The sequence below is a fragment of the Mustela putorius genome, unplaced genomic scaffold, assembly GCF_011764305.1.
Source record: "Mustela putorius furo isolate JIRA1106 unplaced genomic scaffold, ASM1176430v1.1 tig00000596_pilon_pilon_pilon, whole genome shotgun sequence".
NCBI lineage: Eukaryota > Metazoa > Chordata > Mammalia > Carnivora > Mustelidae > Mustela > Mustela putorius.
The window spans coordinates 9,266,067-9,282,684 of NW_025421428.1; the positions used below are offsets into that span (position 1 = coordinate 9,266,067).

Below are 16,618 nucleotides of genomic sequence, written 5' to 3' on the forward strand. Positions count from 1 at the left end.
GACTCCCGGTTGAGTGAGAAGCCCAATGTGGGAATCCATCCCTGGCCCCTGAGATCACACCTGAGCCAAAATAGTCACTGAACCGACTGAACCACCCACTCACCTCTTCACTGAATTTTTAAAGCAATGTTTTTCCTCTCTCAAAGCATAAAATGTACAAAAGTTAAGGCAGGGGATAGAGCCAAATGGAGCTTCTAATGAAGAGCTTCTAATGTAGAAGCAGCAGCGTCGTGGCCCACTCCTTTCTCCCTCAGGCTCTCCTCTATCTTCTGGTTATCCTCTCGCTATTTCTGGATACTTAGACTATTGTCTTTGGATTCATCCATGGTAGATGTTATCTTTTAGCTCCTTGTGGTAGAAGAGGGTTCAGCTGCCCCTGCTGCACACAGCCTTTTCCCTGCTCCCAAAGGTGGGTTTGATAGAAGGTCTTTGCTTGACAAAAGTGAGACGTTAGCAATCCTGTGTGGGACCCCCAAAACATTTTGGGGGACATATTGTTCGCATAATAAATTTAGAAATCTACAACTACTGGTAAAGTAGATGGTTGAAGGATTTTGGTATTTGAACATTATTTGGGGTAAAAAGTCTTTGTAAATGTTACAAGGTATCATCCTAAAGTCATACTTTTATTTACTTAAATCCTCTGCACGGGAAGAATGGCGCGGGCGGTGTGATTCTCCTCTTCTCCCTGTACCAGAGAACAGTACAGCATAGACAGCACATCCTAAGCTTTGTCAGGTGGCTGGTAAGATGAGGATTATCCCAGAAGCTCTTCTTTACAGGGGAAGTAGCTGACATAACTTTAAAGGAAACCAGCAAACCAAATGCTTGTGGTTTAACAAAAGATAATGTTTATCTTTGAACTATTGGGAAGGAGGACTATTAGATAAGAGGGCGTGTTTGAAATATCTTCATGTTATACAGAAGAAAATGATAAAAACTAATTGTTGATAAACAAACTCAACCTGGAAATGCTAAAGGAATTGGGATTATTTAGGACAGAGGAGGAAAAGAACCAAGGAAAGGGTAAGAGACTGTTGGGGACAGACTTCCATTTTAACCAACAGAGATCAAGGAGTTCACTTACACTGAAATGGGAAATATTGAGTGTGATAAAATTTCAGGTTTCCTAACCTCTCGAGCACTGTGAGGCAGTGGAATGTGGTAACTCCAAGGAAAGGGCAAGTGATTCCCACCCCACGACCGAGATTTTCACCTGCCGCAGCCTGAAGGTGGCCTGTCTAGATTGTTTCTAGCTCTGTGATCACTGGTTCTGTTTCCTTACTGACTGTGAGCTGCTGTCTGTTGTCTAGTTGTGGAGGACATCAACAAGCGCAGAGAGCCGCTCCCCAGCCTGGAGGCCGTGTATCTCATCACTCCGTCTGAGAAGGCAAGTCCCGCCCCCAGGAGTGCTTTGGCTAAGGTTGCACGTGCTGGCTTGGCGTCTGTGGCGCAGAGTGTCTGACATTTCTAGGTTAAGCGCGCATTTAACACACTGCTCTGATTAAAGCGTGCAATCCACAAGCAGGGAAGGAGGGGTGCAGTGTGGAGTGAGAGTGCATTAAGCTCTCTGAACCACCACCACTGTCCAGAAGGCGGGACTCGGATCAGTCTAGTCCCCCGCTCTTGCTCTCCTTCTCTAGGAGGAGATCCACTGTATCTAATTAGTGACCCACCTCCAGAACTCTGGTATTTTATGCTTTGGAGTCTGTTTCATCAATATCCAGGTTGTGTGGAATTTACCCGTCTTAGCATTTTTGGAGGTTGGCTTGAGTCAGTATCCAGACAAGACACACCTCCTTGCATTTGGTTGATAGTTTTCTTAGATCTCGTAATCTGTATAAATTCCCTTCGGTTTTCGCTTCCCTTTCTTTTCGCTTTTGAAAACTGGCTTACATCTGAGTTTCTGCAGAAGCAACTAAATTGCCAGAACTTCATCCACATGAGTTTTTTTGGAAGGATTTTTTTGACAAGAGCGAGCACAGGCAGAGTGGCCTCTTCTATGAAGAAGCATCCCTGCTCAGGACCCAAGTTCCCAGGACGCTGGGTTCCAAAGAACTGAACGCTGTCTTAACCACTGAATGAGCGTCCCTCCTGGAAGGTTTTTGACTGTTTCCTCTTCTATAAACTCTGAAACAATCCTGATGGTTCCAAAACTGACGTCTTTCCAGAATGAGCTAACTCTGTTCATCTAAACTCTGAAACAATCCTGATTTTAAGTCTTTCCAACTCTCTTATGGGCTAACATGAATTACACATTTTTTTTTTTAAGATTTTATTTATTTATTTGCCAGAGACAGAGGGAGGGAGAGAGAGCGAGCGAGCACAGGCAGACAAAGAGGCAGGCAGAGGCAGAGGGAGAAGCAGGCTCCCTGCCGAGCAAGGAGCCTGATGTGGGACTCAATCCCAGGACCCTGGGATCATGACCTGAGCCGAAGGCAGCTGCTTAACCAACTGAGCCACCCAGGCGTCCCTGAATTACACATTTTTAAAAATCCCCCATTATTTTGTACAGGTAGCTTGGATTTAACCCAGTTCAGAAATAGGTTCCATTTGCTTCTAGAACTGGTTCAATTCCCCTTTTTTTTTCCTCGCTGCAGTCTGTACACTCTCTCATTGGTGACTTTAAGGACCCACCAACTGCTAAGTACCGGGCTGCGCATGTCTTCTTCACGGACTGTAAGTATGGCCAGCAGCTGCCCCCCTATCCTTCTGGGTTAGCGTTTCTGCCCAGCAACCCTGATCCATAGGGAAGAAATGGGTTGTTGCCATGTTTCTCCTGAGCTTTTATTTTCTCTTCAGAAGATAAATTGCATAAGAGACAAAAATAAACACACACAAAGACAAACCTACTCGGTCATGCAGTTCTTCCTGATGAAAAATAGCATCTTTTCTAAGGACTAGAGGGTTTAATGATGAGAACAATTTTCCAGCTCTAGATTTGATGTTTCACTGTATAGACTTTCAGGTATCACCATACTGGAGTGTATTTCCATCAGTTTTCTTTTCTTTTCTTTTTTTTTTAAAGATTTTATTTATTTATTTGACAGAGATCACAAGTAAGCAGAGAGGCAGGCAGAGAGAGAGGAGGAAGTAGGCTCCCTGCTGAGCAGAGAGCCTGATGTGGGGCTTGATCCCATGACCCTGGGATCATGACCTGAGCCAAAGGCAGAGGCTTTAACCTACTGAGCCACCCAGGCACCCCTCCATCAGTTTTCATACCTAGATAGTCCCATCTGGTGGTGATGGTAGCAGACAGAATTGCTGCTACCATTGCTGTCCTGGAATTCACGTTCGTATTTTATGGAGGCTTCGCGCATGCAGCCTAGTGCAGAATGAGCTTGGTCAGTGAGTGTTAATAGCAAAGAGCGAGGAGTCAGGCTGGCTAGCTTACAGAGTCAGCAACAACAGTGCACCCACTGCTCTTCTCTTTCGCACCACTGAGAAAACGAGAAAGGTTCTTGCAAAGAATAATTGGGTACTATTTGCGTACACATAAAAAAGGAGCAGAGAGGTGACATTAGCAATAATAAACTGAAAATGCATTTCTGAGAATGCGAAGCCATTTGTTTGGCCCCAGAGAGCCCCTGGCAGTCTCGGTTTCCCCACCAAGGGGGTCTCCTCTGCAGCCAAGCTCCCACAAGGGTCCCGGAGAAATGCCTGCACCACCTTGCCGGCCATTCTGTTTGTCCTCATTGCATTTTTCATAAATGTGTCAGATGTGTCATGTCTGTTCATATCACAGGACTTTTCCTTATCTCTTTTTAATCACCTGGGCTTTTTCCTTTCCTTGATATCAGAAAGTAGTTTTTATTAGCTCATTAGCTAATATCACTATCTCAGTACCTCAGTCTTTTTTGCCATTTGCTTCTCTCTTAGATGTTGAGGGCCTTTTGGGTGGTTCTACGTTCCTTTTGTATCCTAGAGATAGGAGATATTCTAGGATGGGACGAACTTTCTAGTTGACTTCTTAAAATGCTATTAAAATAGAAAATCCCCCAGATGTGTGCAACTGTCAAAACGGACCCGCAAGCGGACAGGTGAATCTGTGGCCTTTTGTCCTTGCAGCTTGTCCAGACGCCCTGTTTAATGAGCTGGTGAAATCTCGAGCCGCCAAAGTCATCAAAACTCTGACGGAAATCAACATTGCATTTCTGCCCTACGAGTCCCAGGTGAGGCGGCGTGCGGCGTGCGTAGAAAGTCTGAGTCCTCGCTGCTCTCGCAGGAGCTCCGGCACGTCCTGGTGGATGCAATGGGCAGAGTGGGGGAGGAAGACATCCTATTCTGAATTGCCAAATGACCTGTGTTGTAAGTGGATGTGGATGGAACTGAAACAGAGCTCCTTTCAGGTCTGCCCAAGGCCGTCATCTTTCTGTCCTCTGGTTATTTCTGACTTTTTTTTTTTTTTTTTTAATCCTTTCGTCGTGTCCATTTCATCCCTGCTCACGGTGTTCACTCCTACCGGCTGACTCCTTGAGTCACCAAAGGTAGCCAATCCCAAAAGAGTAGGAACGAGAGCAGGGGCAGGGATCAGAAGGCACCCATCTGCCGCCCAGGAGCCTGGTGTGTGCAGAGATCGCCTTCCTGATGCTCTGCGGCAGGAGCAGATGGTAGCCTTCCGCGGCGGCTGTTAACACTTCAGATGCCAGAGTGGTAACAGACCTCTCCCCTTGGGAAAAAAAATAAGTTGTTAAGCCAGTAAAGGTGTAGCTGATTGTGGAGAGCATACAAAATTTCTGCCTTCGTTTTGTAACATTGGTGAATGTGTCTTCTCCCAGCAAACAAGAAACAAAACTAACAGAACGCTTAGGCGTTTTGTAAAAGCTGGTTGTGGCTCATGGCATCTTTATAGATCAGCTTCCAGACATCAGAGAGTGACCGGTTCTTGGGTAAGGAGGGATGTAGAACATACAGTGTGAGAATCTACAGAGTCTTTCCCTTAGCACTTAATATCAAACCTGTTTCCAGCTTGAAAGCAGGATTTTCTTCTCTGTGTGAGCCTACCAGGATTAAACAAAACACGACTTTAGCGTTCAATCAGATGACATTTCATATATTTTTGAAAAGTAATAAACGTTTTAACCACAGGTTTTCTAGATAATCGGGGTAGTTTACATAAGTGAGATTCTGAGAAAATACTGATGGTTGATAGACTAGGTAATTTAAGAGGAAATTTTATTCTAGAATAAGAAGAAAAATACTAACAAAGTATTCCTGAGGATAGGGAAGTATTAAATCCATAAAAATCTCCTTTATTTGCCCCCAGTCAAGATGATTTCCACCCTGTTCCTTACTTATAAAAACTAAACCTATAATGGCCCAGAGGTTCTCACACTAACCTCCTCACCTGTTCTTCTGGCCTCCTCACTGTTCATCAGACACTCTGAGCACAGGCCTGCTGCAGGGCCTTGGCGCTAGCTATTGCCTCCACGTGGAAGTCTCCTGCTGGTGAGAAACTCCTCACCTCCTTCAAGCCCTTGCTTGTACATCACCTTCTCAAGGAGGCCCGCTCTCCTCCCTCCCTGCTGCCCTCCAGCATTCTTTCCCTGCTCTGTTATGTTCTCATACACTTACACCAGTTTCTCACACAATATAGTTTACTTTTCATTATGCCTATTGTTTATGGTTATGTTATTCTCTTGGAAGACTGCATCTCCTCGAGGACAGTCATGTTTTGGTCACTGATAGTTCCCAAGTGTTTAACACAATGCCTGTCCTGCAAAAGACACCCAGCACATATCGGTAGACTCACCACCAAGGTTGGAGGAAACTCCCAACAGTTCACCATTCTGGATGCAAACACGATAGATAGAGATAATTTTATTTCTTGTTTCTCTTCCTTCTCAGGTGTATTCCTTGGACTCTGCGGACTCTTTCCAGAGCTTCTACAGTCCCCACAAAGCTCAGATGAAGAATCCCATACTGGAGCGCCTGGCAGAGCAGATTGCAACCCTGTGTGCCACCCTGAAGGAGTACCCAGCAGTGCGGTATCGGGGGTAAGCAGTGCGCCGGGCCGCCCTCCGTGGCCTCCCCTGTGTCTACCAGCCAAGGAGCTTCCTTCCGTCTTGAGATTCCTCTGGTAGTTGCCTCAAGAGGGTTAAGATTTGAGTATCTTGTGCTTATAATCATTCTTCCAATATTTTTGATATTCTCTAAATTTTATTGTGAAATGTAATAATGCATCCAGAAAACGGCATGAAAGATATATATTCAGGGGCTGAATAGCTAGCTTTGAACCCCTGTGTAACCACAGCCTAGGCTAACTGTGGTTTTGTAGCTCTTTCTAACCTTTCAAAACAAATACTGTCTTTGTAAAAGGTATTCTGGAGTAAGATAAAACACAGGGATAATTCCCCAAAGGACATATTCCCCAGATTTTATAAAATCATTCACTTATTACTTGACTGCTCTGTACTAAGTTCTAGGGGGAGTACTTACCTTGAAGGCACAGCCCTGGTGCTTAGAAGCCCTTGATCTGTGTGGAGGGTAGGTAACAGGCATACCAACACGTGTGTGTAAGTGGTGCACACCTGAACCACAGGGTCTGCGAGACCAGAGTCCGAGGACAGGACAAGCCAGGGACCTGGGCATCCAGAGTCAGGAGAGGGTCTTTTGGGCTGAGAGGGTCAAGAAGGGCTTCAGAGGAGAGGTGACATTTAAGCAAGGTCTTGAAGGTAGTTTCGGATTTCAGTAGACCAGTAAGGAGCCACAGGGCACTTTGTGTGGACAGTTGGCTCTTGCCATTGGGATGAACGGAAGTCTGGAGCTGGGAAAGCAAAGGGCAGATTTGGGGAGGATTGGCGTTCTGGCCATTTTGGCACAGTGTCTGTGTGGGGCTGTGGCGCAACTCTGAAGCTGTTCCAGGAGGCCCTGGAGGCCATGCTTGGGATTGTGTCTTTCAGTGGTTTTCAGTGGGGACGTCTGGGGGATTTGCATGGGAGAGTGAGTGCAGTACTGTGGGGATGAGGACAGCAGGGAGACCCAGAGGGGTGACCACTACAGGGGGAGTGAAGGGCCTGAGCCGGCGTTGCTGAAGATGGAGGTGGCTGCCTGTCCTTACTGACTCCGGGTCTGCTGGAGTGTTGCAGCCGTGGAAAAGCCCCTCCCTCTATTGTTGGTACTGGCTGACCAAAGCCCGGTGGAAATTAAGAAATGGGGGCCTAGGCTATATGTCCTGTTGGGGCCAGGGGAGCTTGGAGTTCATTCATGGGAGGAGGGGTCTGGGAACGGAGCTGCTTGAGCACTGAGCCGGCCAGGAGACAGGCAGCAGCCGCACACTCCTTACCATCGGGAGAAGCCCCGGGAAGTGCTGTCAGGCCAGCCATGGGGAAAGGTTCACAGGCTCTCACTTACATCTTTCTGGCTCTGCCAGCAGAAATAGCACCTGCCAACAAGACGGAACAAGACCCAAGGGGATTTGAATTGAGGGAAGTGAGAACGGGGTGGGTGAGACTCAGGCTGATCACGAGAGAAGGGTGGATGGATGGCCAGGAGCCGCTACTGAAGCGCGGTTGTTTCTGAGGCCAGTGAGAGAGACCGCCTCTATCCCCATCTAGATTTTTTTTTTTAAAGGAGCTAGAAAATGTTCCAGGCAGTGAGCAAAGTATTTTATTTGTCATTTTAAATTTTGTATATAATACATGAATATATTCTCAGAGTAGAACAGTACAGGTGAAGCTTATCTCCAGGACCCTCCTCGAACTTCCTGCCTTCCGCCCCCAGGGCAGTTGGTGATTTTGGGTGGGCGGGTGCACAGCCAGTTCACTCTGTGTCACTCCTCCTTTGTCAGGGAATACAAGGACAATGCTTTGCTGGCTCAGCTAATCCAGGACAAGCTCGATGCCTACAAAGCCGATGACCCAACGATGGGAGAGGTAAGTCTGGACTTGATCCCGGTGGCTGTCTCGCCAAGTGACCACAGTGTCTGTGTGGCGGTCCTGGGGACAGCGCTGTGGCTCACAGCATGCGCATGGGTGCTTCTGTTCCCGCACACTGGACTCTGGTGACATGCTTGAGCCCTTGGGTCTGGGGGATACAGATTTGGCTCAGTGTAGCCAAGGTGCCAAGCCTGTTTCTGTTGAGATGTTCCCAGTGTTAGTACTGGAAGTCCTGCGTCCTGGGAACCCCCTCAATAGTGCAGTATCAAAGCCAGAAAATTGATGTTGGCACCATCTCAGCCCTTAATCACATCCAACTAGTTTGTACGTGTGCTCGCATGTGTGAACAGTTCTGTGTGATTTCATCACATGTAGAGACTCACGTAACCCCCACTGCAGGCAGGACCCAACTGTTCTATCACTATCATAAACTTAAAACTGGAAGCCCCAGGTCCTAGGAACCCCCTGGGTCACCCAGGCAGACTGGATGGTGGGTCACCTACTTATAAGTAAATCCAGGTGGTGCTATCTTTCATAAGCTTACCTCGGACCCCGGGCACAGTTTTGGATTGAGTTTAAAGGACCCCTGTTAGGAAATAGATATATTGGATTTTTGCATGGTATTTACTGGTGTTTCCGTCAAGCAGCAAATGGACTAGTCAGTGCTATTTTAGTAGATTTGATCTCCGAGGTCACTTCGTGGGACTGCTTTGACAGGAGGGGCAGCTGTGCCAGTGGGAGAGGCTGGAGTTGTACAGGCGGCTTGCGGAAGCTTTCCCCGTGTCTCTCCTTCCAGGGCCCAGACAAGGCGCGCTCCCAGCTCCTGATCCTGGACCGCGGCTTCGACCCTAGCTCCCCCGTGCTTCACGAACTGACTTTTCAGGCTATGAGTTATGACCTGCTGCCCATTGAAAACGATGTATACAAGTAAGTGTACAGACCAGGACGGCTTTGCGAACAAACCAAATGCTCCTCTAACCTAAGAGAAAGGATGTCTTTCATCCTCTGGAAAAGCGGGTGCATTGAAATCGTCTTGCTAATAAGCCTGCAAGCTTTTCTGTGAGTTTCCCAAATCTACCTGGCATTAACAGCCAGGAGCTTGTGCCCCTTTGGGGGAGAACAAGAACTTTAGATCTTTAGTTCATGGCTCACATCACCTCAGCTCACAGCCTGCTTGAGGGTTCATATGTTGGGTGCGTGTTGTCTGTGCGAGCACATATCTTATTCAGAGTTCAAGCTTCTTGTCATGAAATATGGTGATAAAATCTATCAGTAGAAGTTTGTTACTGAGTTTTATTTGCAGAGGAGCTGTTTTCTTCATTGTAAACAACACTTTTCTTGGTAATAATCACCCTAAACTCAGTTTCTAAAAACGAATTTTTCTTTTTTTGGAAACAGACTGTATTGTCTTCATGTCATTTGTTTTATAACATGAATCATAAAGATAGTGGTTTCAAACTGAAGGTTCTAAAAATATGACTGTATATCCGTTTTCCTCCCTTTTGGTACCCGTAATTCTTGCTTTCCCCTTAGACATTTGTGATTTCACATGTAAAAATATGCCGAGGACCTGTTGCAGGCACCTGATTTTAAAACTGGAAATTTAGGTAGCACACATGTGAGGATGGTGTCAGTCCGTCCCAGGAAGGAGCAAGCATAATCTTTGTTGATTCCTTATAAGTAGCTCTGAACCCACCTGTATCCTGACTTGAGCCCATACCAGCTGACCCTGCAGATTTTATTTTATTTCTATTTATTTATTTATTTGACAGTGAGAGAGAGAGAGATCACAAGTAGGCAGAGAGGCAGGCGGAGGGGGGAGCAGGCTCCCCACTGAGCAGAGAGCCCGATGCGGAGCCCGATGCGGGGCTCAATCCCAGGACCCTGAGATCATGACCTAAGCCGAAGGCAGAGGCTCAACCCACTGAGCCACCCAGGTGCCCCAACCCTGCAGATTTTAAAACAGAGCTTCAAGTGCATTGACTCTGGGTCTTTCCCTGCCTGAGAAACTGCTGCTGTGTCAGGTGCTGAGCCTGCACACCTGCGATGGACAATGACCCATCAGATGGTCGTAGGCCTGTGGTGGAAACATCCATGAGAACATCTGTCTGCTGAGGACTGTAAGCTCTTGTCTGTTATAAATCAGAGGGGGCTGGATGAATTTCATGGGGAATATCTCTTCCCTAGGTACGAGACGAGCGGCATCGGAGAGGCACGGGTGAAGGAAGTGCTCCTGGACGAGGATGATGACCTCTGGATAGCACTGCGCCACAAGCACATCGCAGAAGTGTCCCAGTAAGAGCCCTTGCCTCCGCCCCTCCCCAGGGACCCCAGCCAGCCCCCCAGCCCAGCTCCAGGGCTCACCCCAGAGTACAGGGCGAAACCTTTCTCCGGGTGGCAGTTGCTGATGTGCACACCCCTGGCAACTTGCGCAGAGCTGCTCAGTGGATGACATCACAGCGAGCCGACTGTGCTGATGAATCCCTTCTAATCCCAGCCCCAGCCGCACAAGCTTCACCAAGTGAGAAAACCCACTCTGTGTTCAGGTTGCTCTTAGTATTTTTAGGAAACATCCATGGCTCTCAGGAAATGCTTTGTACACACTAAATGTTTAAAGCCAGTCCCTGGGGCGCCAGGCTGGCTCAGTCAGTAGAACATGCGACTCTTGACCTAAGGTTCATGAGTTCAAGCCCACATTGGACATGGAGCTTACTTAAAAATCAAGCAAGCAAGCAAGCAAGGAAGCCAATTTCTTCCATTGGAAGATCCAGATTCCGCTGCATCAATTTGATTTTCTTTTATATAGCTGATGGGTAATCTTCTTCCACTATTGTCATCCCTAAAATTTCCAAGCAAGAGCTGATGGGTATATATGGAACCTGTACCTTGCTCTGAAAATGTTTCAAACTCCTAAATTTTTTTTTTCTTTTTAGATTTTGTTTATTTATTAGAGAGAGAAAGCTCAAGCAGGGGTGGAGGGGCAGAAGTAGAGGGAGAAGCAGACTCCCCGCTGAGAAGGGAGTTCCACCAGACCAGTGTGGGGTTTGAGCCTAGGACCCCAAGACCATGACCCACCTACTGAGTCACTTAGGTGCCCCTAACACCTGAATGTGTTTAACACCAGATAGCAATTCTGCTTTTGCAGAAAGACATTTTATTACATTGAGTTGGTGATATCCTCAGTATATTCACAAGAAAGAATGGGAAAATAACATAGCCTGGATAGTTCAGTTGTTCAGAAAAGTGGTCCCCAAACTTTTTGGATCACTCAGTCTTAGGAAAATGTTGCTTCCTATTTCTAATATGCAAGTTTATTTATGAATTAAGTATATAATTAATTGTAAGATATATGTTTTACAGTATATAGAAACATATGAATTTAAGAAGAATAGAGTAAAATAAACATAGATAGATGTACTAATAATTTCTTCTCTCAGATAATCCCATGCACACACACGCACGCACACACACACACCCCTGAGACCCTGGTTTAGAATGTTAGTTAGGAAAGTGTTGTATCCCTCTCTCTCTTCTTCAAAAATCACTTTAAGGGGCACCCGGGTGGCTCAGTCTGTTAAGTGTCTGCCTTTGGCTCGGATCATGATCCCAGAGTCCTGGGATGGAGCCCCGCATCAGTCTGTCTCCCTGCTCAGTGGGGAGTCGCTTCTCCCTCTCCCTCTGCCACTCCCCCTCCCTGTGCTCTCCTGCTCTCTCTCTGTCAAATAAATGAATAAAATCTTTCTTTAGAAAAATCACTTTAAGTGCATACCTTACTGGCAGGGAAAGTTGCCACATGTTCCTAAAGGAAGACTCACATGGCTTCTGTAGCATCCACGTGGAGGCCCAAGGTATTGCTATGAAACTTAGCTGCCTCCTTTTGTCTTCTAGGGAAGTCACCCGTTCCCTGAAAGATTTTTCTTCCAGCAAGAGAATGAACACTGGAGAGAAGGTAAACACGTCATTTAGGCTAATCCCTGTCTTCTCTTTGGGAGCTGGCTGGCAGGGCGCCTCCTTGGGACAAGACTAGGGAGTTAGGGGGTCATCATTCCCTCTTTTTTTTTTTTTTTTTAAGATTTTATATATTTATTTGACAGACAGAGATCACAAGTAGGCAGAGAGGCCAGCAGAGAGAGAGGAGGAAGCAGGCTCCCTGCCGAGAAGAGAGCCCGATGTGGGGTTCAGTCCTAGGACCCTGAGATCATGACCGGAGCCAAAGGCAGAGGCTTTAACCCACTGAGCCACCCAGGCACCCCGCATAATGCCCTCTTTATCTAATATCACTTTGTCTTATTTTTGCCTTCAAGGTTGAGATCAAAGCCTCCATCTTTTGATGTTTGTAGAGATCTTCATTTTGTTACTCTGCAGATTAATCTTCACTATTGTAGATCGTAATTCAGTTTAAGCAAGAGAACCATGAAACCGTTTTTTAGCTTGTGGTAGAATTGGAACTCATAACTTGCCCAGTCCTCTCCTTACCCTGACTGTTCGTCAGAGGTGGCTTAGCCATCGTGGCCAAGGCAAATACAGCTCTGACTGTGTCACTCCCTTGCTTAACACCATTTGGTGACTCTGTTCCCAATAGAATCAAGTCTCACCCATGGACACACCTTACAGCACTGGGCCATTAGGCCTGCCCCCCACCCTCTTGCAACCACCACCTTGCTCCAGTCATGCCTGAGTTCCTTGCCTGGGCCTTGCCTCGTGAAGTCCTGGTCCTTAGGCTCAGGCATCATTTTCTCAGGAAAACCTTCCCCACTCCTCCCTAGACCAGTGAGGGGCCTCTATGCACTTATGCACCCACATTCATGATTTTCTGAAGTCGGAATGGCTCCTCTGCTAGACGGTAGCTCTGCAAAGGCAAGAATTTCTCTTTTTTTTGTTTGTTTTGTTCTTGTATCTCCAGCACCTAACCTGGCATATAGTGGTAATTCAGTAAATTTTTGTTGGATAAGAATGGATTTAGGTGGGCCACACAGTTTAGCAAGTAAACAGACCCCTTTTCACCTGTCAAGATGCACATCTCAGCCCTTTCCCACCTTCTTCCTACCTGTCTACACAACTGTAGCCTTCCTGCTGTGATGAAATGGGAACTCAGTTTCAAGACTACTTGAGCTGAGTATGCAGAAAAGCAGCTCAGAGAAGACCAGTTGCTCTTTCCTGGCAAAAACTATGCTCTCCAATAAATAAAACATGATTGCTATACTTTGGAGTTCAGTTCCCCACCTATAAGATACTCATGGTATTTGGATCAATAATTTTTTGAACCAGAGGCCTGGAAATCCAAACCCTCAGTGATCTCAGGTTTAACAGATTCATTTTGAGAATTTCTGAGCATGCTTTTGGGAAGTCTGGTGCTGGCTACTGTCCTGCCCTGTGCCCACCACCCTTGCACAGCCTCTTAGGTCAAGGCCATTGGACTGAGATTATATATTTTCCTTCCCCTTGTAGACCACCATGCGGGACTTGTCCCAGATGTTGAAGAAGATGCCCCAGTACCAGAAAGAGCTCAGCAAGGTACGACGATCCCAAAGAATGGATTTGAATCTTGAGGATATCAGCAGTTGCAGTAAGACCTCTCAGAGCCTCACTGACTGATACATTGAAATCCACAGGTTTTTAATCAAATTCCAGTTTTACTAGGAAAAGCTGAAAGGCTGGATAGCTTATTTGCTGTGACTTTCTTTCCTCCTCTTCATCTTTGTCTCTCTATATCCTTCAGTTCCTCACATCACAGGCCCCTACCCTGGGCTGCTTGAGCGTGTTCATGACGTGGCAGCTGGCCTCCCCCGGCATGAATGACCTGAGGGAGAGAGCCAGGAGGGAGTCACAGAGCCTTTTCCATCCTGACCTGGGGTGTCCTACATCATGTCCTCCATACTCTCTGTTAGAAGCAAGTCTGAATCCCACTGATGCCCAAGGAGGGAGGAGTTAAGCTCCACCTCCCAGAAGGAGGGCTCTCCAAGAACTCGTGGACACACTTAGAACCATCATACCACCCCATCCCCATAAAAGATTCCTCCCTCCACTTGCCTCCTTGAGAATGTGGCTTGTCCCCCTCTCTCGACACACAGAATTTTCTGTCATGATGTTTGCCTTCCTGCTGGAATGCACATTTTATCTCCTTTATGAGGCTGGCATCTCCCCGTTGCACTGCCTAGTGTTTATACGTAGTAGGAGCTCAGGAAATATGGCATAAGCCAGTGAGTGATTTCTTGATCACACATTCTCTGCTTTTTCCCAGTATTCGACTCACCTGCACCTGGCTGAGGATTGCATGAAGCATTACCAAGGCACTGTGGATAAACTCTGCCGGGTAGAGCAGGTAGGAACCTTTCCTTCTCTTTCTGCCATGCCCATTGACCCAGCTGAATTGTAACGTCTGACCTTGAACATCCTGCAGAATCATAGGATATAGAAGTCTACTAGATCACGTTGTCTCAACTCTGGAGCCAATCAGTGCACTTCCGCTCTCAATGGTAGGGACTAGATTGGTCTGGAATGCTGTGTCATTTGGATTTTGCATGTCTGACTTTCTACTGGCTCCCCGGAATGTCTAGAGAGATAAATGGATCTCTGAACCCTATACTGACAAGGCCGGCTGAGTTTTATATTCTGAGTGTATTTTTCTCCTGCCATGGCCACACCAGCTTTGGAGACCTAGATGCTGAGAAAAGCTAGTGCAGTAGCATGTTAGAAACTCACTCACAGCCTCCCTGATCACGATTAGGACTGAAAATCAGCAGTTTGGGATGTGAGTTTTATCTCTGTCACTGATTTGTTTGATGTGCCTATTTCTGCTTTATTTTCCTCATCTGCAAAGGGAAATAACAATGTTGGCACATTTTCCAGGAGTGTTGTGTGGAGTCACTAAACTTGGCCTTCCGTTTTCCAAGTATGAGAACGTTCCTTAGCTAGGGCCAGCTGCTACGGCAAGGGAGGGCATTAGGTGAGCGTGAAGCCTCAGTGGGAAAGAACAGCGCGGGTTCTCGGTGTGCAGCTGAGATTTACAAATTCTGGTGTGATGTGACAGGCCAGCTTGGGTTTGTCGGACCTGTCCTGATTCACTTACGCTCTTCCAAGGGGAGGTGGCCCTGAGAGAGTCCGTCAGTTTCAAGGACAATCTTGGCAAGCACAGGGTATCCTCTCCAAAAGAACTGGATTGTCCGGAAATAGGGTATCCCTATATCAGTAAAAATGTGGTCAAGGTGAATCCTTGGCAAAGTACTTTTTTTCGGAAGTGTTCCATAGTATTTGTTGAACTTGTTACATAGAAATGGCCCTTTAGATCTAGAGTATTAGACTCGGTCCCGCTGAACAAACAACTTTGAGGCTGGTGGTAGCTCTGAGAAGTGAAGGGGTCTGGGGGCGCTCACCGTCCTCAACCCGGACAGACCACGAACTTGAGACGAGACAGTTGTGGACTCGTGGGGTCTTAGAGGTGGGAATCTTCATGAAGGCCAGTCCTGTCCCGGCTCCGGGGGGAGTGGCAGCCGCTGGCCTCTGAGAACAGAGTGAAGGGTTCTTGGTTTGCTGAGGCCACCCTCTCTGGCCCCTCCACAGCGGATCTGACCGTTGCCCGAGTCCTGAAGCGGGGCGTCCTGGTGCTCTCTCGTCTTCCTTTGCCAGCCCCTCTCTCCTCCTTCATCTGCCTGGGTTGGATTTGTGGTCCAGGAGTCCTTGTTTTCTTCCTCGCCCTAAAAGTGGTTGGAAGATTAAAAACAGGTCAAAAACCTAGAGTAGCTAAAACTCAAAAAGCATGTCTTACAGCGCCAACGGGGAGCATGGGAAGAGTCTAGCCCGGCAGCGGCCCCTTAAAATGCCAAAGCTTGTCTGGTGTGGGAAGTGCAGCTCTTTCAGCCCTGATTCCTCAGCAGGGCTTCGTACATCTAGAGGCCCCACCAGGATTGAGGCTTGACCTGAGGAGTTGGCGCAGGTACGCTGCCACTCACCCGGAGGGAGCTGCCTGCCTTCAAAGATGGCAGAAAAAAATCACGGTGGTTTCTGTTTTTGCAAAGTGAACCCTGGGGCTGTCAATACTTCTCACTGACGCCATAGGAAACAATGCTGATGACGCCAGTGCTGAGGACGGGGCGTCGTGAAGCAGAAGCCCCTACTTAGGACCTTCCCCAGCCAAGGGACAAATCCCACTTACGGACCACCAACTGTCTAATAGTTCCCATCCACCAAGACTGTCCCCACACGTGGGGCCAACGTCGTGTGTTTCTGCAGGACCTGGCCATGGGCACAGATGCTGAAGGGGAGAAGATCAAGGACCCCATGAGAGCCATCGTCCCCATTCTGCTGGATGCAAATGTCAGCACTTATGACAAAATCCGCATCATCCTTCTCTACATCTTTTTGAAGAATGGTAGGAACGGTGGGACAGAGAAGCGGGAAAGGCCCTTCCTTGGGCCAACGAGGCAGGTGGGAGAGAGAAGACAAAGTGGAAAAGTAGTTTAGGAGACATGGACAGGGGATTCAATACGGAGATCCTGGGGGCTCTTTACCCCTGGGGAGATGTAAGCAAATGAGTTGCAGCTGGAGGCAATGAATTCCAGAGGGAATAAAGCTGTGGCATCCGTGGAAGGGCTGGGTGGGAGTCGGGAGAGGCCACTGACCGCAAAGCCAGTTTGTGAGGGCACGTCTCCAGATGCTTGCGTCACATCGGTAATCTCTGCCTTTAAATAGCTGATTTTTACCCACATCATAGTTGCCCATAAGTGTCTGCTATGCAGGAGATG

At 47.4% G+C, this 16,618-nt stretch overlaps 1 protein-coding gene across 4 annotated transcripts in view; it reads left to right on the plus strand.

The window, feature by feature from the left end:
- STXBP1 (syntaxin binding protein 1) overlaps positions 1–16,618 on the plus strand; it is a 73,507-nt gene that overhangs the window by 41,074 nt on the left and 15,815 nt on the right. For all 4 annotated transcript variants that reach the window (XM_013058727.2, XM_004757264.2, XM_013058728.2 and 1 more), the window contains exons 4-14: positions 1,314–1,390; positions 2,601–2,679; positions 4,069–4,172; positions 5,848–5,996; positions 7,790–7,874; positions 8,674–8,804; positions 10,065–10,172; positions 11,766–11,826; positions 13,326–13,391; positions 14,119–14,199; positions 16,107–16,245. In XM_013058727.2, the coding sequence (XP_012914181.1) occupies positions 1,314–1,390; positions 2,601–2,679; positions 4,069–4,172; positions 5,848–5,996; positions 7,790–7,874; positions 8,674–8,804; positions 10,065–10,172; positions 11,766–11,826; positions 13,326–13,391; positions 14,119–14,199; positions 16,107–16,245 (1,080 nt within the window). The remainder of the gene's footprint in view (positions 1–1,313; positions 1,391–2,600; positions 2,680–4,068; positions 4,173–5,847; positions 5,997–7,789; positions 7,875–8,673; positions 8,805–10,064; positions 10,173–11,765; positions 11,827–13,325; positions 13,392–14,118; positions 14,200–16,106; positions 16,246–16,618) is intronic.